Source organism: Malaya genurostris, chromosome 2 (assembly GCF_030247185.1).
Source record: "Malaya genurostris strain Urasoe2022 chromosome 2, Malgen_1.1, whole genome shotgun sequence".
NCBI classification, from domain to species: domain Eukaryota; kingdom Metazoa; phylum Arthropoda; class Insecta; order Diptera; family Culicidae; genus Malaya; species Malaya genurostris.
Genome location: NC_080571.1, coordinates 37879414 through 37906446, shown reverse-complemented (window position 1 = coordinate 37906446; position 27033 = coordinate 37879414). Strand labels below are relative to the sequence as shown.

Here is a 27033-nt window from a genome sequence, read left to right as displayed (position 1 = left end):
AAAATTTACGTTCGATTCACTTAAAAAATCACGTAAACTGGTTTCAAATGTCAAATTGAATATTTTACGTGACGAAAATGAATGTTATACGAACATCCCCTAAAATGAATAGAGTCATCACATAAGGTTTACGTGAATTGACCAAACGTCAAACAATATACGTGAATTTCCAGTGTGAAAAACTCGATTTTGAAAATGACGAACAGTGGCCCTCAAAGTGTGAGTATTGTAAATATTTGCGAGAAATGTTATTTAATTGCAATTTTTTACTACATCGATCGGTTCATTCCAGTATGAAAGTTTCCATGTGTTCGACTGAACCGAGTGCCTGCGTCAGTTCGGAAGTGTGCCCGCTCCTGCCGAATGCTTCAAACAGGCCGTTGGTCCACCGAAAAACGAGTTCAAAATCGGTATGAAGCTAGAGGACCTCAACCTGCATCGGTAGTGTTGTGGGAGTTCTCGGATCTCGACTTCGGCTTCGGTTGGATGACAGTGACAACATAACGATTTCTGGAGGTTTGTCGATTCGAGATCCCACGACGTTATTAGTTGCTTTTTATTTTCATTTTGCTTTTTATTTTTATTTCAAATTCTATGCTGATTTTCTAGAATGTTTTATTTTTCATGGCATTTTTCATTTTTTAGATTTATATAAAAATCTGAAATCTCCCTTTTGACTTCAACCAATATATAAAATAGTGATTCTTTGGTATCTAAATTTGATATGAACTGATAGATAAATGTGATATGAGCAGTACATTACATTTTACCTATGAAACACGTTGCTTTTACTGGATTATGCATTAAACGGCTTTTAAATGCCAGTCTATTAAAACCTACGTCAAAAGTAGGGTGGAAAATATTCACATAACTTTTCACGTAACTATAACATGATTATTATTTTGAGTGCACTATTGTATGTACTTCGGGCACCGGAACCCGAGAACAGTGATGTAATGCAGAAATTTTTGGTAGGAACATAAGACCTGTCATTTGACCTTAAGATTGGGAATATCGGTTCTACCACCGTTGAGAATAGTTAGTGAGATCCTTTTTGCCTTTCTCATAAAGAAAGGTTATGCAATCACTTGAAAAACCGACTAGTCAAAATTGGCCCGGAGGGCCAAGTGTCATATACCATTCGACTCAGTTCATCGAGCTGAGCAATGTCTGTGTGTGTGTGGGTGTGTGTGTGTGTGTGTATGTGTCAAATAATCTCAACTAGGTTTTCTCGGAGATGGCTGAACCGATTTTGACAAACTTAGATTCAAATGAAAGGTCTCGTGGTCCCATACGGAATTCCTGAATTTCATCCGGATCCGACTTCCGGTTCCGGAATTATAGGGTAAAGTGTGTTCAATATTGTACACCGTCACTTAAACTGGCGAAACAAAAAACGTGAAAAGAATTCTAAACTGGTCTGAAAACTACACAAATCGATAGTCATTATCAGTAGGCAACTAAACAAACTGATTCCGGCTATCCTGGTTCCCGGTATCCGGTTCCGGAAGTACCGGAAATAGTGGTCAAATATACTTAAATAGATCTCACTCACTTTTCTCAGCGATGGTTTGACCGATTTCCACAAACTTAGATTCAAATGAAAGGTCTTCCAATCCCATACGGAATTCCTGAATTTCACCCGGATCCGACTTCCGGTTCCGGAGTTATAGATTAAAGTGTGTTCAATATTGTACACCGTCACTTAAACCAGCGAAACAAAGAACGTAAAAAATTTTCTAAACTGGTCTCAAAACTAGACAAATCGATAGTCATTATCAGTAGGCAACTAAACAAACTGATTCCGGCTATCCTGGTTCCCGGTATCCGGTTCCGGAAGTACCGGAAATAGTGGTCAAATATACCAAAATAGATCTCACTCACTTTTCTCAGCGATGGTTTGACCGATTTCCACAAACTTAGACTCAAATGAAAGGTCTTTCAATCCCATACGGAATTCCTGAATTTCACCCGGATCCGACTTCCGGTTCCGGAATTATAGGGTGAAGTGTGTTCAATATTGTACACCGTCACATATAATATTTTCGGATGCAACAAACATTTAAATCATAATTTAGAGTGCGATGGCAACATTGCATAAAATCTTCAAAATTTGAATAAAAACTAGAAGAGTTTGTACGTCAAGTTAGTTGGTGGCCGTACGAACCGCCTTTAATTATACCGGTTCTCGGGTTCCGGTGCCGAAAGTGCATATAATAGTGAACCCACTTCGTTTTCTTAACGATGACCTACGCAATCAAAGCACTGTTTTATTATGTATGTTATGTATAAACAATCTCTTGGTTTCTTTCAAAAATCGAAGAGAAAAATTTTGAATAGAATACCACAATATTGTATGTACATGAGAAAGGCATCATTACACCACTAGGTGGATTAAAACAGGTTTTTTGGGTATATGACTATTAGCTGCCGTCGTTAATCGAAAACCGGGAGTCAGGATAGCCGGAATCGGCTTGTTTGGCTGCCTACTGTCGTTTTGAGGTCAGTTTAGAAATTGTTCTATGGATTTTATTTCGCCGATTAAAGTGAGTGTTCAACATCTTTAACACACTTTAACATATAATACCGGAACCGGATGAAATTCAGGAATTCCGTATAGAACCACAAGACCTTCCATTTGAACCTAAGTTTGTGAAAATCGGGCAAACCATCGCTGAAAAGACTGAATGAGATGCATTTGGGAAAATATGATCACTATTTTCGGTTCCTCCGGAAAACAGTATAGCCGGAATCGGCTTGTTTGGCTGTCTACTGATACTCAATACTGATTGGAGTAGTTTTGAGGTCGGTTTAGTTTTTTTTACGTTTTTTGTTTCGCCCGTTAAGTGATGGTACAATGATTTTTAACACACTTTCCGGCATAATTACGGAACCGGAATAACATTCCAAATAATATTTAAGAATTTTGTAAGACACCGCAAGACCGTTTAAAGAAAAGTGCTAAAAAACGTTACATACACACACATGTAGACATTTTGCGTATACTCAACGAACTCGTATGATATATGACAATCGGACCTCCGGACCTCAGTTCAAAAATCGGTTTTCACAGTGATTGCATATCCTTTCTATATAGGAAAGGCAAAACAAGTTCAAAGAATCGAATGGAAAACCCTCTACTTGCCGCACGTTTTGATGATTATTTTAGCCCGATTCCTCGATTGGGAGAACATGGCACCAACGACAGACTTATTTTAGGCCGCATTGAAACGATAAAATTACTCACCTTTAATGCTTAGGATCATCACGTCCGATTGAGCTCCAAGAGCAATCTTTAGTTAATCCAATTTATCAATTTGTTCAATCACCGTTGCGCGAAAATATCTTCCAAATAAAACCGCACTCTGCACTTGGAAGGAACTGTTCCGAATATTCTTGAAAGTATCAATTTTATTCATCAAGCGAGTTATGAACAAAAAACATGGAGACGAAAATTTCTCACGTCAGATTTGGCAAAGCCTACTGCGACTCCTTTCAGTCCTTGTCCGTCCTGATTGCGAATCTTTCATGGCATTTTCGTTTGTAGCAAAACCCAACCCAGTTTCGACCCCAAAGTGCTGTCAAATGTATGGAAGTGGGTTAGTTTCGGCTTCAAGCGAAGTGAAGTGAAGACGACGAAGAATACAGTGAGAATATTACAGTTTGTGATTCTTCAAAACATTTAAAATTGAACATAATTACATATTATCAATATGCCTTTTATTACTTTTTTCAATGAATTCTTTAATTTGTTTGTATTCCTTACGTCTATGTACATCTCCCAATATGCATGATCATCATTATCATCATTATCATTTTGTTTATGCTTGGCTTTTTTATTACTTAATTCATCATAATAGTCGATTAGAAGTAGTTGCATTCTTGCTTCCTTTTTCTTCGTATATTATTCATTTTTCTTCTCCTTTCATTTTGTTGTTGTTGTTGTTGTTTGTATGGTCCATGTTTTCCATACTGTTTTCACGTATCAATAGTCATCACTAGTTCTGCGTTCGGTTAATCGTGTTTCTTTTTTTTTCTTCTTTCGCTCTGCACACTTCTTTAGCCGTCAAACAACAGTGTAATTTGTATTTGCAAAGATTTTAGTTATACATTTATATTAATTGGTTTCATTCACTATAATAGCATCCTACTTCATTTGTTTTGCTTTATTTTTTTTTGTTGTTGTCTCAGCGCGTTTCTCCATAAACTTAATTAGAATCTTTATATTTTGTGTTTGTTTGAATATATGTGTTTGTTCCTTACGGTTACTTAGTTTGCTTTTTAATCATACTCCCACACTCTTCCTGTTAGACAGACTTTCGTTTTGCTCGTGTCAATTGATTACGTACCCTAACAGCCAACGCGCCGCAGCAGTTAAATTAACTCGGTTATGTGTTAGCCTTCATTGATTCGGTAAAGAAAGAAAGAGATTAATAAATTGGTTTGATGCGGAATTTTGTGTTTCTATCTGGTTAATTTATTCGTTTATCTATAGTGATAAACAACAAAACAAAAACTCCTAATCTAAAGTATATTCGGTTCGATAAAAAATAGGGGAAAACTGAGGTTCGATTATAGTTGCTCAGGATTTATAATTTTTTTTTCAATTTTTTGTTTCCATGAATAGTATAATTTCAGTTTACCGCTGACAAACAAGGATCTAAGGAAACATCGCACGTTGAAATAGTATGCAGAAACGTTGTACAGAAAAAACTCATTGTTTGTATAAAAAACCCAACTAGTTCAGCTTGGTTTCTGTGTGGAGTATGTGTGTTTTGAACTCATGGTATTGATTTAAACGACGCTTTTCTACCACGTTATCTTAAGATTATTATACCCCAAAAATAGAAAATTGTGTTTGTTTCAATATTTTTGTTAATTTTTTTCTCTATACGATTTAGTCTTAAAACACCTTGGATCCGACGAATGTGAACAGCGATTTTTTTTTTGCTAAATGACCATCTAGTAGTGATTATTTAGTTATAATTCGTTTTGTCTGCTTTTAGTGAACTTGTTTGCTTAAAAGTAGCACAATTGTTGATGTTGATCTCAAAACTACAGTGAAAAAGGAAAAATCAGACACCATTTATCTATTTTTTTTTTTTTTTGGTTCTCGACAGCTGGCAGCCCACTGTTTTTGATTCGGCTGCGGCCGCAGGGCCGGACGATGGAGCAACTTCTTGCACGGGAGTAATGTCCATTACTTACACACGGTTTTTTGTTTTGTTTTGTTTTTGTTTGGCGCACTTTCGACGGATTTCTCACACTTTTTAATTCACAGTACCAACGATGTGTATCACAAATAGGTTTCCACTTATAAAAGTGTTCATATATGCGTTTGTTTAATGATAAAAAGGTCCATTTTCAGCACGGAACATTGTGTCCTTTGTTACGCGGTGTACATTTTCTTCGGCGGCGGAAAGTAGCTTCCCATTGGTTTTTCGGAGAAAAATGAATCATATTTCGGTGATTGAATTATTTTGTTCGGCAATGACGATGCGTCTTTCAACTGTGGCGGGAAATACTTTTCGTTTGTTTTTTTTTTACTTTGCATTTGCTAAATGGACAACACTAAAATACAAAAAAAAATTAACAGAAAAACAAAATCATCATGTTAAAAAAAGAACTTGTTTGAACTGCGTAATACTTGGCAATTTGTTCGTGTCTCTATTAAAAAAAGGGTAGTACTTTTCAGTCAACGTTGCACTTTCTAGTTTTAATTAGTTTTGGTTTCATTTAGTTCGATATTCTTTCAGTTCGGAAAGTAAACACATATTTTGTTGCACTTGGTTGTTTCTTCCGTTTCGATTTTCTCCGTTTAAGCAGTCTTTGAGTATCCAAAATTCGCTTCGAAAGCACACACTTGTACGCTCGCGCAAACTGCCGGAGGCAATGACTGTCGTCTCGTCACCAGTCACCACCGTCCAGCAGGGGACAAAGCGAGCGAGTTCCGGTCGTCGATTCTCCCACCATCATCCATCTACTCTGCAGCAGCACTCTCACACTGTCAGCCAATCCGCTTCCGCAAACACCTCACCGTCATGCTCTGTATTCTAGCGAATTGAAAAAGAAAACGTAAAAACTGTGCATCTTTTTTTGTTTTGTTGTCATAAATTTCTGTAAGTTTGCATCGGTTTTACTTTAACTAACGGCAGCGATTTTTTTTTATTTCATTTTTTCAATTGTTTTCTTTTCTAGCATTGATTCGTGAGAAAGTAGAAAATCAAACTGTTTTAGGAATATTATCTTGTTAACACTCTCTTACTGTTTTTTTTTACTTTACTTTTCATTTTGTATATTGTGATAAAAAGAAAACTTAAGAACTTTACGTTTATTTGTTTGATTACTTTTTTACTTAGATATATATATGATCTGTTCTATAATATTTTAACAAGCCATAATCATCCTCTTTTTTTCTCTCTCATCAGCTGGGTTCGATACGCACCCCAACTTTACTTTCATGAAGAGCTTTACTTTTTCTTAACTTTTATTAAATATTGTTTCAATCGATATATTAAATTTTCAATTTTTCTTCTTCTGAGTCTCAAACCAAGCAATGTATTTGTTTTCTCTCGGTTGTCTCCCCCCTCGCCCATACGATTTATTGTAATCCTGCGTGTGGTTTTTTGGGTATGCATCTCTGTCTTTATTGCTCTCGTACCGCTCTTCTTCGTGTGTCTCTCTCGGTTCTCTAATACGCCTGGAGGTGCTTGATATTCCTAATTAAATCAATCAAACCGTTAAAAGATGTTCTACCTCGCCGCCAACCGACCGACCGATCGACCGATTCAATTGTTGCTGTGTGTTGCTGCGCCACCACGTCCGACAGCCTCTGCGCGGTCACTAGGATGAACGGTCCGCTTACCGCCACCGCTCGGCTGGCCAGGAGGGTCATTGCGGTTCTGCGAACGAGATACCGAGAATTTTATTTCTGCGAAATAAAATTTCGACGTTGGAAAAGGAAAATTTCAGTTTGGTTACTTCTTTTTTGTGATCTCTGAGAAGTTGTCATGCGTTGTCGACAGGTCACGCAACTAGGTTTGGTACATATTCGATAAGCAATATGCAATTGTTTGAATGGGAAGCTACGAAATTTGTTAGAAAATTTTCAGTTCAATGTGTCAAAGACAAAGTACATGAAAGGCAGGGGCTCGAGAGAAGATAACGTCAGCCACTCATTACGAGGTCTGATTGGTGGTGATGAAATCGAAATGGTCGACGAGTTCGTGTACTTGGGCTCACTGGTGACTGCCGATAATGACACCAGCAAAGAAATTCAGAGACGCATATTGTCAGGAAATCGTGCTTACTTTGGACTGCGCAGGACGCTTCGATCGAGCAAAATTCGCCGTCGTACGAAGTTAACTATCTACAAAACGCTGATTAGACCGGTTCTCCTTTACGGGCACGAGTCCTGGACAATGCTTGCGGAGGATCAACGCGCACTAGGTGTTTTTGAACGGAAGGTGTTGCGAACCATCTTCGGCGGAGTGCGGATGGAAGACGGTACGTGGAGAAGGCGAATGAACCATAAACTGCACCAGTTGCTGGGAGGACCAACCCTCGCACAGTGATGCCAAGGTGCAGAAATCCAAAAAATAAATTTATTTTTTTTGGCACTGTATTAATGTCGTTATATGAATCTATTTATAGGCGTTAGAAATAAATTAGTAGCGTTCCTTCTGCTAAGTTTAATGATTTTGTGTGAGAGTATCATTGCAGTACCGTTTTTCAAAGTATAGTCCATCGTTATGTACCACTTTCATATTTATGGTAAGACTCGGATACCACGTTTGAAGAATTCATTTTCCTCAGATTCGACGAATGAATCGATCCAATTTTTGGTGGTGTCGTAGTTTTTGAAACTGACCTGAAAAGTTATGCGCCATGGATTGGAGCAAATGGCAACCGTATGGAACAATATCTGATAAAAAATGGCGGCCTGGGCAGAACTTTTCATTACAGCAATTACAAAATAAAAGCTTTTATAACTTTGGAAACATGGAGTCTTGCATTGTCATAAAGCAAAAATACTATGCCATGAAGATCTTCATATTGCGTCCGCTTTTCATGCAATGCTCTGTACAAACGCAGTAAGTGTAATATTTATATGAAACCAGTGATGGTTTGAGTAACTCATAATAAATAGCGCCCAGTTGATCCCACCACATGCACTTTTTCTGTTATCCGGAACTTTCTTGTAGTCCATATAAAAACATTCCCAAATTTGAACCACGAAAACCACTTTATGCATGTTTACTCAGCGTTATTTTTTTCGCCATTTTACATTTTGCATAGTTTAATAAGATACTTTAATAATCCACTATTATTAGTAAAGCGGTAATATTCCCCAAATTTTATTTTGTACTTGTGTTTGTGTTCTTTCATAAAGTCGAAAAAACTAAAAAATGCAAAATACAGAGCATTTTCCAAAAAATAATAGTTTTGTGAAAAACAAAAAAAAACACTTTTTTAATTGTTACTCTCCCATCTTTACTCATAGTGCAATAAACTTCATCAGTTGTAAGTTAGAACATATCAGGAAATAAAAATATTAAGATAAGCCCTTCTGGAGAAAATTGATGTTTTCAAGATATAAGGAAAAAGTTTGTTTTCTCAGTGTATAACATACATTTTCCACACAAGTTTAATCATTATTTGAAACATTAGTGAAAGCTCTTAATCAATCACGAAATAAATAAAAATACACATGTAAATTTATTAAAAAATGTCGTCATTTCCCGGTGAACGGTGCATCATGTCACTTTTAGGTGGATCGAATATTTTTTCATACATTATCAAGATGGAAATATGTTCAGAGACCTCAAATTATTAATGAAAAATCATCCAGCAGATGTTTATCGACGTATTTAAGCTTTTTGCCCACTTTTGTGTGGAGAGGCATCACTGTGCCTCGTCCAAACGTCCAAGGTCGGGCAGTTACGGTGGGCCGGGCATGTTGTTAAAATGTCGGAGAACAACCCGGTTAAAATGATTCTCGATAATGATCCGACCGGTATAAGAAGAAGAGGCGCGCAGCGGGCAAGATGAATCGATCGAATTGAGAACGACCTACGAACCCTTCGCAGCTACCGAGGCCATGAACCGAGTTGAATGGAGACGCCTCCTGTATACAGCAGAGACCCGCGTGGTCTACGACTGAAAGAGTAAGTAAGAGTAAGCATATAAACAAAGTTATCTAGACTTTGTCAAAAAAAAGTCAAGATTTAGACGAACGAGTAGAGGTTTACCATTCCAAGCGTTGCAATTTTCAGCAGTTCTTCAGTCAGAAAAAAAATATTACAACTCAAGCGGTAAATTCAATAAATCATTCTGAAAATATCAAAGAATATTCTCAATTAAATCTTGAAGACATTGTCTGGTGGATTTTTCGATATTCATAATCGTTTCAAAGAAAATGTCAGCATTCATGCCAAATAAAAGTCATTTGCGGAAAGTGTTAAATCGATATTTTGTTTGAAAAATTTGTTCTGAATCATATGGAATTTTTGTTAAAGCTTACTGGGAACATGCACTTTTGGTCGTGACCGGTGAATATTGTTAAAAAAGAACGCACAGGTCATCCCAATTAATTTTTATTAAATGGAGAAGTTAAACGTTAGCCACTATGTCATTTCCGATACTGTACACGTCATTGGAAAAATTTAGAAGGTGGAAAAATGGGTTTCTCATGAGCTGAATGATAGACAGATGGGAAAATGAAATTCGATAAGCTAAATGCTTTCTCGATATGAAACGAACGATTTTCTGCACCGGATCGTGACGGTAGATAAGAAATGGATTTAACCATCGACGTCAACTGCAAAATCCAATCGTTTCGGAAAGGAAACGCTGTTCGTTTGGAAGAGATCGAAAAGTTGTTTTTTTGCTGCGAGGTGGAAATATAGGGAATAATGAAATTGAACCCTGAATTGCTCGGAAAATGACCAGAATATGTACTAGACAAGACATGAGATAGACATTTTGCACAGTTTTCGAATGCAACTATTTTGAATAAGTAGTTAGCAATTACAATCAATACAAACGACGTAAACCGACTACCATCAATACAATGGAATGAGTTTGTGCAATGGCTACCACATTGAAAGAAGGCTGAAATGTGAAGTGCATGGATCGTGAATATCAATACAAAACTCTTTCAAGACGTGAATCTTTCAACAAGCTTAGATTAGAACTGCTACGAATACCAACGTTCAACAGAACTGTATGTGTATGTATGTATGATTTTAACAAACAAAAGTAATAGTGAAATATCGAAGTTTGAATTTCATTTATTTCAACTACAAAGTTGTTTGTAAATTTAAAGCACTACAATTATTAACTCAACTTGAAAATCAGTGCATTCAAAATCATATTTTTCAAGTTAAATTTACTGTGAAATTAACAGAAACACACAAGTAAAATATTGATTGAAACAAACTAAACCACTCAGGAAAATTAACTGCTTTGTTTTGTAGTTTCAAACAGCAATATTTGGTTTGATATAATCCCGTATATAGGGCCTGGAAGGATTCATAGTGTCAATAGAATCGTAGTAGCCGTTCAACGATTATGTACGCTTATAATCGGCTGCGAAGTCTGTTGAAACAGAAAGGCCAAATTCCACAAAAGAAAAGTAATGCAAAGACTTTGCTTTTTATATGCCCGTTTACCTTTTGTCACTATTTCAGTAAAAAAATCCGTTTCGTGAAACCCAAATTGTGTTACTGTGTGTAAAAGGGATGCAAAATCCGTGTTACATCAAAGAAGCGTGTTTGCTTTCGCTGAACAGAAAAAAACTATTACTCTGCACTTAAATGCATTGAGACTCTTCGAAAGAATTGCAAATTAAGAGCCCTACGAGTCTAAGTAATGATACTGTAGTGACATGAAAAAAATCTTTTTTATATTGTATCCCAAACTATAAAAATTGGACCGAGTACGCACATTTTTCGTTGACTTTCAACTTTCATACCGCTGGAATCATCTTTTAGTAATCAAAATTGCCGATCACATTTTCGAATAGTTCCTCGCATCATTCAGAATTCCACAGGGGCACCGGCACCATCTCGGACCTGTCATATTTTTACGGTACTTCAGCGATGACAATTTTTCTCTGCATGATCCTTGACTATCCATTGCTGATGTTGTCAAGATCTCTACTACATTATCCATAACCCGATCAATACGTTCACGAGGAAAAACTTTCAGGCATCCACTAAATGGAAAAGACATGATACTCCAGGTTGGACTAAGGACCACTTTGGAATCAACCCATATTTCCCGCCATGTTCGACTTGGGAATTGACTCAAAAAAAAAAGAATGAAACACGAAACCGTTTAGCATAACGTCTTTCCAATCTTGTAATGATGCTTGCTTACCCAAATTGCTATCCACCATGAACCCATTGCTAATGACCAACATCTCGCACCAAATACAGAAGAAGTAGCAGAAGAAGAAAATCAAAAACACACTAACCCTTGCTTGCACTCTAGTTACCCACCCGATAGTGGTCTCTCGATCCGCCTCGATAGCCACCACCGCCGTTGTTATCGCCACCATCCCGGGAACCACCTTCGGCATCCGAACCACCTCGATCACCGGCATTCGGTCGCGAAGCTCTGTTGTAGTTATCGTTTCCCCCGTCACGATAATCGCTACGACCACGATTATCGTCTCGGCCATAGTAGTCACGATTCGGTCGACTGTAGGCACCACTGCGCTGATTATTATAGCCCCCATCGTGGCCATCCCTCGCGCGGTCCTGATAGCTACTGCCTTCCCGATCGTCTCCGCTGTTACTACCGTTGCCGCTGTTGTTGCTATTGTTGTTATTACGTCGATCGTAGCTTTGATAGCCTCCCCGACCACCGTCCTGGTTGTTGTACTGGTTACGATTGTTGTAACCACCTAAAAGCAAGTATTTTTGAACTTTAATCAAGCGTTTCCCAAAATTGAGCACCTTCAACGTTCTCACCGTAACCCTTGTTATACCCTCCTTGATAACCTCTTCCTTCGTAACCCCCACGGGAATTGTAGCCATCGCCACCGCCATCACCACGATCGTTATATTTGTTGTAGTTGTTGTGATACTTGCCCGGTCCACTATCGTAGCCACCACCACCACCACCACCACCACCGTATTGTTGGGGTCTGTACTGTGGCGGCCCTTGTGATGGTACGTCGTGTTTCTTGGTGTCCTCCTCTAGCTGGCGTTTCTCGTAGTGGGTAAAATCGTCGAATATCGACATGGTGTGCTTGTAGTTGTGAATAATCTTCAGTGCTTGCAAACCTTTTGCATTCGGTACCTCCTGGGTGTCACGCGAGTTCGTGATCGGTTTGTTCTCGTTATTCTCCAGCCGAACGTGTCGCAGCTGTCCGTTCGGTACATCCTTCACGTAGATCCAGCGTACCTTGAAGGTGCCCTTCCACTTGTCCTGCGACCAAACGCTCGAAATGGAGTTATAATCGACGGCCGTCATCATCTGGGCTATTCCACAGAAATGACCCGAACCGTTAACCGAAAAGAACAGATACACCATACCGCCCTTTTCCTCGCGTTCGCGGTATGCCTGATCCAGCCGTTGATTTCCGTGCTCGGTGGAGCACCAGATTTCGTACTTGATGCTGCGATGGATGTCGTCCTCCGAGTAGGATTTGATTACGAAGAACCTGAATGGGCGAATAAGGGTAATTTTTGTTTGTTTGCTAACTATCGCTATCAAGCAAAGATCTTACCTAGCTAAATGCGCCGTATCCAACATATCCAATGTGGGCGGATTGTAATTGTTCTTGCTCTGCAGAAGGTTCGGAATCGGTGCTGGTGCGTTGGCAACACCAAGTTCTGCGCCGCTTGGTGGTGTAGGAGATTGCGCCGTGGCAGCCTGCGGTGGCTGCTGTTGGGGTTGTTGTTGTTGTTGTTGTTGTGATTGTTGCTGTTGCGTCTGTGCAGATTGTTGTTGCTGCACCAGGAGCGACTGCGGCTGCTGCTGCGGTGGAGGCTGAGAAGACTGGTTCTCGTGGAAACTGTTAGGACCGTTGTTGGCTCCTCGTCGGTCATCCAATGGTTGACGATGCGATGGAGGAGGTTGCTGATAGTTTCCTCGTTCTCCCTGTTGTTGCTGCTGCTGCTGATGCTGCTGATGATGTACCGGTGGTGGTCCATGATGATTCTGGTTTTGACGTGGATGTGATTGATGCTGAATCGAAGGCGGCTGCTGATGGAATGGAGGAGGCTGGTGATAGCTTTGCCCTCCCTGGTTCATCGATGGTGGCGGTCCAGAGAAATTGTTACGGGTGTTTTGTTGTGGAGGTTGATACTGACGATGATCAGATCGCTGTGAATGATGCTGCTGAGAAACCATATTACCACCTCCCCCAGCAGATTGGTTCTGCGCTTGTTGTTGCTGCTGCTGCTGCTGTGGTGCTTGTTGCTGCGGAAGTGGATTCTGTGCCTGACCAGGAGTAGGCCAGCGTGCGTGATGTGCTCCTGCTGGTGGTCCCATATTCTGTTGCGCATATTGCGACTGTGGGTGATGCTGGTGATGACCGCCGCCGCCACCGCCGCCGCTACCGCCCGCATGACCGGCCACCATTGCAGCAACACTGGTCGGTCCCTTGCCGCCGCCGCTCGACGGATCGGCTAGGGGTGATGGTTCGATCGACGGCGGTGGAACAATAGCCGGTGGCGTCGGTGTCGGTACCATCGCGCTCGGTCCGTTCTTGGACGGTGAATCCCACGTACCGATGTCCATATTGTGCTTGCCAGGAACCATCGGTGGTGGGGGCATACCCGGGCCCTTCTTCTTCACCGTTGTACTCGTGGTGTTCACTTGCGGTTTAGCCGGTTGCGATGCGATCGACGCCCAGGTCATCTTTTTGGGAGCTTCCTTTTGCTGCTGGTGATGTTGATCCGATTTGGATAGTGGATTGCCACTGCGTGAGGAGGGGTGATGGTTTGTATCTCTGTCGTGGTGCATAGCACCGAGGCCGAGTCCCTGCATTCCTTGCTCAACGTTCTGGAAATGTCAAATCGAATTGGTTACAACTGGCTCCGAGAAATGAGACGGATACGCTACCTTAATTCCATCCTGACCTTGGTAGACTCCCTGATTCCGGTGGTAATAGTCATCGTACGGCTTTCTCTGCGAATGTCCTCCGGCACCAGCACCAGCATGACCGTGGTTCATTTGTTGTGATCCCCATGAGTTATTGTAATCATTTCCTATTGGGTTGATTGGTTGTTGTTGTTGTTGGAAGGATACGAAGTATAAAACGAGAAGGAAAAGTAAAAAAAAAATGAAAGAATCTAATTAGTACACTTTACTTGAACTGCCATCACATCGATTGCCAACTGGAGCGAAGCGAACTGGGGAGGGGGGAGGCAAAAATAGTATCGAAAGTAGGCAATATTGCCGTCTTCTTGTATGTAGGCTGCTTTTGTCTAGACGGGTGGTGTTGTGTGACATGTGGTGCCGTTCGTTCCCTATGATGACGGTGTTCGTTTTCAAAATAAATGAGGCACTTTCCTGAAGGGGTTGCATCAGTGCACTCGTAAGGCTTCTCAGTATTGCATGGCTTGTCTGTTTGCCGTAGCACAGTTCTGAACCCTAATGCAACAAAAATTGACTGTCGGTAGCCTAAATAAACTTTTCAAATAGGTTCTATTTAAAAGAAATTCGTTGATTGAAAGTCGTGTAACCAGCAGATTTGCATGCCGAAGACTCTACTAAAGAGATGACTATTGGTACAATAATCCTATCTAAAAACAATCATGAAGTGACGGTTGCAGGGTGGCAAGTGAATTAGCGATTTCAATTTCCCGGTTTTTTCCAGGTTTTCCCGGTGCGCGAGACTAAAAATTCCCGGTTTTTTAACAGGCCCAATGTTCAGGTTTTTTTAAATATTTCTTTCATTCAAGCTTTAAATTGAAATCCCATGTTCAAAAACACTTCGAGAGTTGAGAAATAAGTATTTTTCGGGTATCTCCTTGGAACTACGATTAAAAATCTCATCCACAGTTTGTCCCAACGTTCATCTTCTGAACTAACAGTAACAGTACCATCCAGCCCAATGTATTCCATTTTTATTTTGTTATTTATTTCGCCAGTAACTTCGATGTAACAATAGGATTAAAACAAGAAACATATCTGGCCAACGGTGATGTAAGTGATCAGTCTGAAAGTTTGTATGTTTCTTTGAAAATAATATGAGAGCAACAAATTATATTTTGTAGTAAACAGATTCAATAACAGTGAGTCCTTTTTGCATGTGTTCAACAATTGTTCTTCAAACCAGCAAACATTCCGAAGGACGCAACTTATTTATATACATACTCAAAAAACTCGATTACTTTAATTTCCATTGAGAAGAATAGAGAGCTATCATTCTTCAATAAAGAACTCCAGTTCACTCAATCTTCGAGGAGAACTAGTTCTTTTGGACCGTTCGCCGACTGACCATCTCTTGTGTATCCCAATACTTTTTTTAGCCTGGTATAGACTGTAAAAAGCATAAAGTTAAAAATTAAAAATGAATGAACTAAAGTACAACACTCCCCCCACAAAACCGATTCCTTCTAACAACCAGTGGCGTTTCGTGACAAAATTAACGGGTTGTGCACTGCTTATATGGTATAATCGTTTCGACGTTGCAACTAAGACAGTAATTTGTTTTCAACTGCCATATGCATAAGCCACTGAAGCCTCTCCTGAATGTTCTCAGTTCTAACAGAGCCTATTCGACCAGTTGTGCAGTGCACGAGATGTACATGAGGACGAGACGCCACTGCTAACAACATATACGATATTCTTTCAGCGTTGGGTTTTGGCGAGAGCACAAAATCCTTCTAGAATTCTTAAAATGTACGCTTGTCACTTTGGAAAACAACAATCTATGCCTCTAGTGACTGAGACGATATAAATTTGATTCTCCTATCATCGACAATCTTCGATTGCTCCTTTGTCGACATCAATATCCTCCTCACAGCTAATAATCTTTGAAAAAAATTAAACATAGCTGTCAAAAAAGGAAATCAAGGAAATACTCCTTGCAAATGCTGGAAAAAGTATTCTCATTAGCTGGCAACAAAAAACACGGCTCCTAATAATTCTTTAAAAAAATTATTAAACATGTTACCTGATGCTACTATTACCATTATGCATACTCATTCTGAAATTTGAAGACAAACACTGAAAAAGGTGCAAATGACAGTTCCTCTTTCTTTACTCTTTCTTTAGATTATTACGGTCCTATCGGCAATCATTCTATCTTACACTTTGCAGAGAATAACGACTGAAACTATCAACTTTCGATCTGCTGTTAAAAAAAAGTTGGAAAATACAGGAAAACGCCGTAATAATTGAAAGAGAAAATAAACAAAGAGAAACCGTCATTCGCACTTGGAACCTTTTCAAATATTTGTCGAAATTTAACAGAAATCCAGCAGAAGCATCCAAATTATCCTTATTTTTCAGTATGAGCATTTATTGTGCTGTTATTGATGACAACTAAGAGAGCTCTCATTGATTTAAAATTGCAGTCAAACCCATACAAAAATCGTTGAGACATGAGGTGTTGGCCCCATTTTCAATAGATTGTGCCCCATTGAACCTGTGTGAGATAATGAGATGTTTCGAAACTTGTACTGAACTTCTAGTTCAAGCACAAAATTGCCTTCAACTTTTCATTTGTTGTATCAGGAAAATCATGATGCTGAAAATCGTTACTAAGATTAGGACTAGTAAATTTTTTCCCGGATTTGCACTAAAATTCCCGACTTTTTCCCGGTTTTTCCCGATAAAACCAAATTCCCGACTTTTTCCCGGTTTTCCCGATTTTCCCGGTCACTTGCCACCCTGCGGTTGGACAGCATCTACAACCAAGCGTCTGTAAGGACAGAGAAGAATTATAGACGCAGAACACGATTGTCTTGAGACACTTTGCTTCGTGAAGATATTCTAGTATATTGACAATTTCGACTCATAAATCGCTATCAATTGTGCGTTTAGTATCAGCATTTTATTTTAATTAACCAGCCTTGTCTCACAATTTTATTGTTTTCAAAACACTTCAGACTAGTCCAATCCCCTGTTCCTGACTTTCAATGCAATGTATGTCTCCACCATCTTCACAAGGCTTCTTGTTTTAAGAGAGTAAAATGCTTGCTGGTTAATCTAAATGAGGTTAATTACATAATTTATGCAATTTTATCTCCTTTACCGAAAGTACCAGATCTTCAAACTTGATCCATGACTCAATAATAGTCTCGAATGAGCCTAAACTTGTTGAAAGCGGTTAAGCATCTCCCAGAAATTTGAGCGGAGAAAAAAAACTCGTTTTGTCAGTTACGTCACTTCTGTCGTTATGTGCTTGGAGCCGGAAGTGAGAGCCAATTAATCTTCGAACTTAATTCACATCTCATGAGTAGCTTTCAAACGAGCCTATGATTGTTAAAATCGGTTAAGCCATCTCTGAGAAAATTGTGCGGAGAGAAGTCTTTGACAGAAGTACGTCAAACACACACTGACATTTCCCACCCTCGTCGGGATTTCCCACCATTGATCAAGTTCGAAGATCAAATGACTGTGATTTATGATTCCGAAGATATAATGGTATAAGTGACGTAACCGACAAAACACTAGTTTTTTTTACCACTCAATATTCTCGGAGAAGACTGAGCCCATTTAAACAAGCTTAGACTCATTCGAAAGCTACTATTGAGTCATTGGTCGAATTTGAAAAAGTCTATCAAAAAGTAGTTAGCAACATTGATTATTGAATAAAAAAGCGAAAAAAAACATATTTTGACATCAGTTTTCGATACATTGTAGAAAAATTACATTTTTATGCATTTCACTGATTATATTGAAGAAAATCCTAGTTTCTGTGAAACGCTCGCACTTTGGACTTGACATTCTTCATTAAATTCTTCACAGTTACTTTTGTGACTTTTCTGGTGGCAGCTGTCCAGTTTTTTTTTTGAACTCCTGCATATTTTGGGACACTGTATCTTCCTTCCGAAAGTGCCGCTTGACAATTGCCCAAGAGCTTTGAATTGGCCGAAGATCCAGGCAGTTCGGTGGGTTGAAGTCCTTTTCCACGAGTTGCACATTATTTTTTGACAACCACTGTAGAACGGAGTTGGCGTAGTGGGCTGAAGCCAAATCCGGCCAGAAGAGAGGAGGAGCCTTATGCTTTCTGTACAGTAGCAGTATTCTCTTCTTTAAACATTCTTTCTCGTACACCTTGGCGTTAATTGTACTCTTCGTGAAGAAAATCGACGACCGCAAACCATAGGTACAAATTGCTTGCCAAACCAACACTTTCTGCCCAGACTTTTCTATCGCCACCGTGGTGTCAGCGTCGTCCAGGTCCTGGTAAACCGATTTTCGTCGGTTTCGTCGTCGATCAGAATGTATCCGTCTTTATTCTGTAGAATCCGGTTATACAGTTTTCGCGCTCTTGTTTTGGCCTGAACTTGCTGTACCAGGGACTTTTTCGGCACCTTCTGTTTCTCGTACGTTTCCAGGGAGTTTCGAACTTTGATCCGTTGAATCATCCCGATGCTGGTGTTGAACTGTTTGGCCAAATCCCGCGTCGACGCCGATGGGTTTTTCCTGATGTACTCAACCACTTGTAGGTCCCGGCCGGGCTGGCTGGGAACCGTTTTCCTACCGGATCGGGGCCAATCCTTCACGGAAAGGGTCTTACCGAACTTCTCGATAATATTTTTGACACTGGTGTGGTGCACTTTCACCCGTTTTGCAATTTCGTTGTACGTGAAACCACTTTCTGAGCACCAAGTGTGCAGAATTTTCTTTCGCGTTTCCGGATCAATCCAACTCATCATTGAAACGATAAACCGTACCGAAACCAATCGATCGGTACGCAGCTATTATTGACATGTAAACAAACATGTCACCGCAAAACACGCTGCAAAAAATTAAGCCATTTCAGAGTAATAACTGTTTGAATGTTGCTAACTACTTATCGATACACTCCTTACTCGGAAGCGGAAATCATCCACTAACAAGATCTACAAAAACTAGATAAATTTGTTAACCAATCCATTCTTTTTAAGGGTTTTGTACCTGCATGGGTAGTCGGTTGGTACCAAATGCCCATGACCAGAGCTAATGAATGTCATTTTCATTGACTTAAAATAAACGAAAATGACGAGAAATAAACGACAAAAGCGGAACAGTACGCATTTAGAGCCAATTCTTGAGCTTGATAAAGTAAAATACTGAGACAGATCGATAACACACAATTATACTGATTACTCAGTAATTAATATTATGTTTTCCAAGATTCGTTTAGTATCTTGTGCTGAACTCACCGGTGATTAACATCTATTCCGAAATCAGCAAATGCGTTTGCCGAGATTTCGAAATATGTGTTAGTTTTTGCGACTAGACAACTGTCATTTACATTTTATATATTCGCTTAGTACTACGCAGCTATTTTCTTGATTTTTTTTCAAATTTAATTAGTCCAGAAGAAAGACGTGAGAATCTACGATCTATCCAGTAAGTATGATAACTACAAATGATTGTAGATTTTTTTTAGAAAGCAGCTTCCAGATCCTGCTTTAACTGTCGGGAAGTCATTATAGAGTATGTCAACCAACATATTCAACAATCGGCGTTTAGTGTGAATCGCATATTTTACGATTGTATGTTCTCTAAACATAAGTAAGGTAATGTATATTATGTGTATGTTTATACGAAAATAAAATAAAATCTTTACCCCCAACTGAATGTGTAGAATTTTAAAATAATCAATTCTTTACTTCCACGAAGTCTGTTGAAACAGAAAGGTCAAATTCCACAAAAGGAATGTAATGCCAAGACTTTGCTTTTTACTTCCACTTGCTGAAGGCTCAGTAGTTCATAAATTTCACTTAGTTAATTTGGCACAAATATTCAGTAAAGGTTATACCGAACAGACAGTAAACTTTTTGCTGACAATTTCGGTAATAACTGACGTTTGTCAAATTTGAGATTGCCGAGACTCCGCAATTTTGTCTTTTGTCGAAATGATTCGTTCTTTCGTTTACCCTACCTTTTCAGTCATTCTCGGTTTTCAGTGAAAAACGTATACTCTGCAGTGTCGATATTCAACCGAAGCTTCGAGAATCGATAATAACAGAAAATGATTCTTAATGATTTTTACCTGTTGGTGCTCGTAGCTTCACCGGGTTTCATTATATCGATGAAATAATAAGAATTGAAATTCGATTGATTCTCCTTGCAGACGTTATTTTGGTTTCGTCTTGTCGTAGGAGAACGAGTGACGTTGGCATCGATACTCACTTTTGTTGCAGTGGAAGACGAAAATGCTTAGTCTCTATTCACTTGTTTTGGATGCGATTATTTAGGAATGAGACAGTAAAAAATGAATCCGAATTGGATTGGGTTCTTTCATTCAAAATGCATGATATTTTTAAGCATAAAGATTGCTCCACTGACGACTATTAGGCCTGATTAGGGTTAACCAACATTTTCTATGTAATGTAGAAAACCCAACAAATTGAAAGGCAGATAGTTCCAATAGTTTTGCACGAATCGTGGTATTCCGATGTTGTATAATTTTTTCCTTTATCTGAGCTTTAAGCTGGAATTTGATCTACAATCATGAAGCAAGTTCAATAAGACCTTACAAAAGGTAATCATATTATGTAGCGAACGCCAGCGATTCAAGTACACATTTTAGGAATGAACATACCTAACTACTTATTCCGTTTTACCTCAATTTTATTCATAATCCATATCTTCAATTGATCATTGTTCCGCCCAATACCATAATTTATTTATATTATGTTAAAAACACTAATCTTCCTCTCTCGTGGAAAAAACATCTTGATGCCGATTTCTTATAAATAAGAAAATTTCACAGTGCAATGAAAACATGACAATCGTTTTGAGCCAGTTTCGGCCTATGTGGTGGATGAATCAAAACTTCCAAAGCTGGGTTTCTTTTGAGACACTATACCACAGATGTGTGTGATCAGATGTTGTTCTAATGGAACACGGAACATTTTCTTGGGAGCTTTAAACGGATCCATTGTTCACAGCAGAGATTCGAACTTAAATAATCCTTAAATCACAATAAATAATCCCCAGCAAGTTCCACCAATTTCTCAGAGCAAAAGCCTTCCATACCGCTAGTTCTGGCTAACCCATCCTTTGAGTTGCTTCACCACGATCGTTTACGCACAATGCTATCGTATATGACTTTTCGTCCTTAGTCACATTCCGTGTAACAAAGCTTCGTAGAAAGAAATTAGATTCAAATGGTTCAAAATTGAATAAAATCTGGTATTTAGCTCCTGTGCAATGCACACATTTTTTAACATGCTGATTAATTTTGATTATCTCTGTGATTTCATCGACAGTTGCGCTGCATTAAGTTCCGCACGTGCGGGGCGTGATTGAAAAATTCACTGCTCCGAAAGTATTAACCTTTCCACTCTAAAACTTTGCCAAGAATGAGTTAAACCCCTAAGGTTTCTTTTTTCAACCAAAAAAAGAAAAAAATAAGGCTCATGTTTGAATTTTTTTTTATTGGTTCACTATATTTTAACCTTTTTCATTAAATAAACTATAAAAGTTGTTGCTTATTTGAAAGCTAAGGAAAATACGCACATTTCAGGTCTTGGGCAAACTTTTTATCTTTATTAGATTTTACAGTATAGACTGTTGAAAAAAAGGTTTTTTATTGTAAACACGAAACTTCAAAAAATCATGTCTCGAAAATTTCACGTACCATATTGAAATAAAAAAAAATACGTGTCGAATATTTTCGAATTCTTTACCGAAAAAAATTGTTAGATGAAAAAGTTAGAATGCTGTAGTAAATTTTTGAAGGTTATTAGATAAAAATGCAGATTTCGTACGTTTCACGCTTTCCATAAATCGTATCCAGACCTATTATTTCATTTTTTAACTTGCTAAATATTTCACATGAATCATTTACTTTCTCCGTGGCTTTTCCGATTATTCGCGTCCAAATTAGCTAATTGTCATTCAGTTGTCAGTTTGATCTCATACCATTCTTGCATGCTTTTAAAATAGTAACATAAAGCTAAATCCTACCAAAGTAGAGTTTTTTATTGCGCTGGCATTCAATTTCAATTGCACCATTGATTGTGTCTGTTGTGACGAAAGTTTTACTACACTTTCCACGGGAGGAACCATTCATAAACCACGTAGACCAAAATTTGGGACTTTTAACAAAAGATTTGTTTATTCTATTGAGAACTTAGAAATGGTTATTTAACCCATTGACTGAACTCAAATTATTATTTCGCGATCCAGTCCTGGTGAAAAAAATTTTATTGTTACGGAATTTCAAAACCGTGCAATTTTTTTCCCAATATATAAAAATCTCTTTATCTTGAAATGGTGCCAAGAATTCTTTTTCATTAAAGATACACAAGCTGAAGAGGGATACGAAATTCCTTAAACGTTGTTACCGGATGATAGGAAACAAAACATGATGTTCAAATGAACAAGCGAAGAGTTTACATTTTCGAGTTTAGCCTAAATGATGCATTTTACGCATATTTTATCTTTCGACATTTTTATTATGTACCTTCCCCGATTCCGCTTTTCGTTGACGATATTTTAATGTCAAAAAATTAAATTCTAGCTGGGTAAATAAATAAATAAATGAGACTACGTGGATAAACAAAATTATGAGACTACGTGGATTTTGAACAAAACCTCCTCTCCGCTCTAGCAGACAAACATAGTCATTTATGAGACCCCCTCTTGCTCCATCCCCCAGAGTGTCTACGTGGTTGATTAATGGCCCCGAAACTATACGGATAAAAATCTATTTCCGGAGCCATGATTAAAAATCATGTCTATCATGAACAATAACACATCTTTCATGAACCTTTTCATGATATCAATCATTTTGCTCATGGAATTTCATAAGAAGACATGGTTCATGATTTCATGATTAAAAAATTATGGTACCGACAATAGATTTTTACCCGTGTATTACCAAAGCAGGTATTTCAATGATATAAATGTTTTGATATATTCGTTGAGTTTATCTTTTCCGGGATGAAACTCTTGTTCTAAAATTTCCCAGAGATCATCTTAGCTACTCCATATCATAGCGAGCTTTCGGGACTACTAATTTCTTGCCAAATCAGAATATTTTAATCAATAAAGACATTCTTAGCTTCTTGCAGTCGAAACCGCATTCAATTCACTCGTATTTATTTTCACTACTACTTTATGCTAGTAGTAGTACTAGTCACAGGTAAAGACTGTCCCCGAAAGTATGGACGCAGTCGAAAATCGCCAAAATTTTGCAATAATTCGAAATCAGTACACTCTACACTTTTTTTCGTAGCACTTGTGTAGCTGGTTATTCATTACCAAAAGTTTGTTTCAAAATGCGTGGACTTTCAGCAGAACAACATCGAAACATTGTGTACAAATGGTGCACAGAGCCTAGACTGTCGCTGAGAATGATGGCAAAACTGGAAGTAGTACCTTATGATAAAAAAAAGAACCGGAATTTTCATTTTAAAATTCCGGCGCTTGTCCAATCGGTAAACTTTTATTCTCTCAACGTTGGCAACACTTTTATACACATTCTGTCAAATTTTGACGCATATCGTACGATTAGTTTTTGTTTGGCGTCTATACAAAGAAGTTGAAAAATTTTCGTGTGGCGATTTTTATAATGGATGAAAATTTAGAACAACGTGCGTGCATCAAATTTTGTGTTGCAAATGGATTTAAGTGTTCCGAAACGTTGAAAATGTTAGAATAGGCCTTTGGTGAATCGTGTCTAGGAAAAACACAGGCATACGAGTGGTATAAACGCTTCAAAGGTGGTCGTACAAGCTTGGATCATGATGAGATCCCTGGTCGCCCAACAAAATCTGTTACTGAAGAAAACATTGAATCGGCGAAGCAAATCGTGTTGCAAAATCGTTCTGTACCGATTAGAGAGATTGCTGTGTTGTTGGGCATCTCTTATGGATCAGCCGAACACATTTTAACTGATGTTTTGTGTTTGAAGCGCGTCGCTTCTCGGCTGGTGCCAAAAAAGCTGAATTTGAAGCGTTGGTTGTGTCGCAGTTTTAATGTGGAACACATTTTTGTTTTCTATATAGCGGTGCAAACTAGAAACTCAAGAAAAATACACGTAGAAATGTGGTCAGGTTTTGAACAATTACAGCTCAGTCAATTTTGTATCAATTATTAATATTATGTCACCATTTGATTAGAAATATTTCTACGTATTGATTTGAATGTTCGTAGCCATGTATTTTTTATTTTATATCATTGAAATGTTGATTAATAGCTAGCAGTGTCCTATTCTGGCTGCAAAAAATCTCCGGCATTCCGGATTTCCCTGCCATAGTCGACGGTTTTGAAGGAGTAAGCGATATATCAAAGGGATAGCAGCGCTCTGATTGGTCAATCGAAGCAAAAGCAAAGCTGTTGGAAGCACGCGAATCTACAAATAGAAGCGAAATTATAGCTAACGTTTCAGTCTTATGCGTAGCTTGCTAGAGGTAGGTTGTTGCTAGATAGCAAGATAAAAAGTGCCATAAACGATTTGAAGCTTTTATTGGTATGCTCTGATCTTGTGTCATGCAAGATTGGATGAAATCCCATGTTATGTCGTTTCGCCTGAGAAATTGACTACTACCCCAGGGTAAATGTTGAGTGCATAAGACTAATTTCTAATTTATATAAGATGAACTCGATTGATAATGAGAAATATTTTATCGCTTCAACCGAAATCGCAAAATGGTAGTAATGGTAGAGAAACGCTATAAAAATAACTGCTTGCATACAAAACTTGAACACAAACTTGGTGAAGAGAAGCTTAACTATCGATATCCGTATCGCAAGCATGTACAAACATTTAATTGTATACATTTGGGCTATTGATGTAATTTCGTCGGCTACGAAACAAATACAAATCACGATTAATAGAGTCTATATTCTGGGTTCGCGTGCTCGGTGTTGATTCCTAATAAGGATCAATCTAAGCAGACTCTTGTGCATTTGCGGATTCAAAATTGTGACCATTAATTGAAAATGTAAATCATTGGAAATTTTGGTTGCCTTGTTCCACATCAACGGCTCGAAAAACCCCATGGGGCTGATACTTGTACAGGGTGATTTTTTAAGAGCTTGAGAACTTTTTTAAACAATAAAACGCATAAAATTTGCAAAATCTCATCGGTTCTTTATTTTAAACGTTAGATTGGTACATGACATTTACTTTTTGAAGATAATTTCATTTAAATGTTGACCGCGGCTGCGTCTTAGGTGGTCCATTCGGAAAATCCGCTTTTTTATCGACAAATTTTGTTCAGCGATGAGGCTGGTTGGTTCTGGTTGAATGGCTACGTAAATAAGCAAAATTGCCGCATTTGGAGTGAAGAGCAACCAGAAGCCGTTCAAGAACTGCCCATGCATCCCGAAAAATGCACTGTTTGGTGTGGTTTGTACGCTGGTGGAATCATTGGACCGTATTTTTTCAAAGATGCTGTTGGACGCAACGTTACAGTGAATGGCGATCGCTATCGTTCGATGCTAACAAACTTTTTGTTGCCAAAAATGGAAGAACTGAACTTGGTTGACATGTGGTTTCAACAAGATGGCGCTACATGCCACACAGCTCGCGATTCTATGGCCATTTTGAGGGAAAACTTCGGAGAACAATTCATCTCAAGAAATGGACCGGTAAGTTGGACACCAAGATCATGCGATTTGACGCCTTTAGACTATTTTTTGTGGGGCTACGTCAAGTCTAAAGTCTACAGAAATAAGCCAGTAACTATTCCAGCTTTGGAAGACAACATTCCCGAAGAAATTCGGGCTATTCCGGCCGAAATGCTCGAAAAAGTTGGACTTTCCGAATGGACCACCTAAGACGCAGCCGCGGTCAACATTTAAATGAAATTATCTTCAAAAAGTAAATGTCATGTACCAATCTAACGTTTAAAATAAAGAACCGATGAGATTTTGCAAATTTTATGCGTTTTATTGTTTAAAAAAGTTCTCAAGCTCTTAAAAAATCACCCTGTAGTTTTTGGAAAAAAAAACTCAACCAATATCATCAACCAAGCACCGTATTCTCCAGATATGGCCCCGTGTGACTTTTTCCTCTTCCCCAGACTCAAATTGCCATTGCGGGGAACGCGTTTTGAGACCATAGAGAGACCATAAAAGAGAATTCGCTGCGTGAACTAAAGGCCATACCTTCGGCGGCCTATAAAACTTGTATGGAAAATTGGATCAAGCGTTGGCATGCATGTATTGCCGCAGGAGGAGAGTACTTTGAAGGCGATAATAAAGAAATTTATTAAAAATTGAAATTTTGCGTTTTTTAATAAAAAATCCCGTTCTTTTTTGATCATAAGGTAAGTGCGAAAAGCGATCTGGGAGTTCGGTGAAGAGAACTTCAGTCCTGCAATCTCGCATTTGTATGAACTCATACTGAAAGCGATCGAGTAGAATGAAAAGGCGCGTGGGTAAGTACATGGAATGAGAAGTCCCGAGCCTACCAAAGAAAAAGTCAATTTTTTACCATGAAAACTTTTTTATTCTTCAATATAATCTCCCATCTAGAGCGATACACTTCAGACACCCATCGGTCCTCGAACATTTTGATGCACTTTGAAAACAAAAAAGGTTTGTCAAAGCAGTCAAAAAAGGCTTCCGCTTCTGCAATGACCTCAGCATTCGACGAAAATTTCTTTCCTTGGAGAAACCTTTTCAGGCTTGAAAATAAATGATAGTCACTGGGGGGGCAGATCTGGAGAATACGAGGAATGGTGGACCAATCCGTACCGCAAATCATTCAACTTTACCGTTACTTTAATGTTCGTCTTTTTCCATAGTTTGATGAAAACTAGAACTCGTCTGACACGATCAGATGAGGATAGATAGATTGTCATGAAATTTGGTATGTGAGAGGCCCGGATCTTTTCATTCCATGTAGTAACAGTAGTTCCAATAAAACTTAAATATCCAGCATTTGTG

General features: G+C 38.6%; 1 protein-coding gene across 4 annotated transcripts in view; it reads right to left on the bottom strand.

Annotated features, from left to right (window-relative positions):
* Positions 1-3703: 3703 nt before the first annotated feature.
* The window catches only part of LOC131432418 (YTH domain-containing family protein), a 62715-nt gene continuing 39385 nt past the window's right edge, over positions 3704-27033 (bottom strand). For 2 of the 4 annotated variants that reach the window (XM_058598665.1, XM_058598668.1), the window contains 5 exons: positions 14080-14225; positions 12740-14019; positions 11979-12673; positions 11505-11911; positions 3704-6902 (listed from right to left, as the gene is read on the bottom strand). In XM_058598665.1, coding sequence (XP_058454648.1) covers positions 6789-6902; positions 11505-11911; positions 11979-12673; positions 12740-14019; positions 14080-14225 — 2642 coding nt within the window. In that variant the 3' untranslated portion in view covers positions 3704-6788. Of the gene's footprint in view, positions 6932-11479; positions 11912-11978; positions 12674-12739; positions 14020-14079; positions 14226-27033 lie in introns of all 4 variants that reach the window. The other 2 variants (XM_058598667.1, XM_058598666.1) reach the window with 2 other exon arrangements.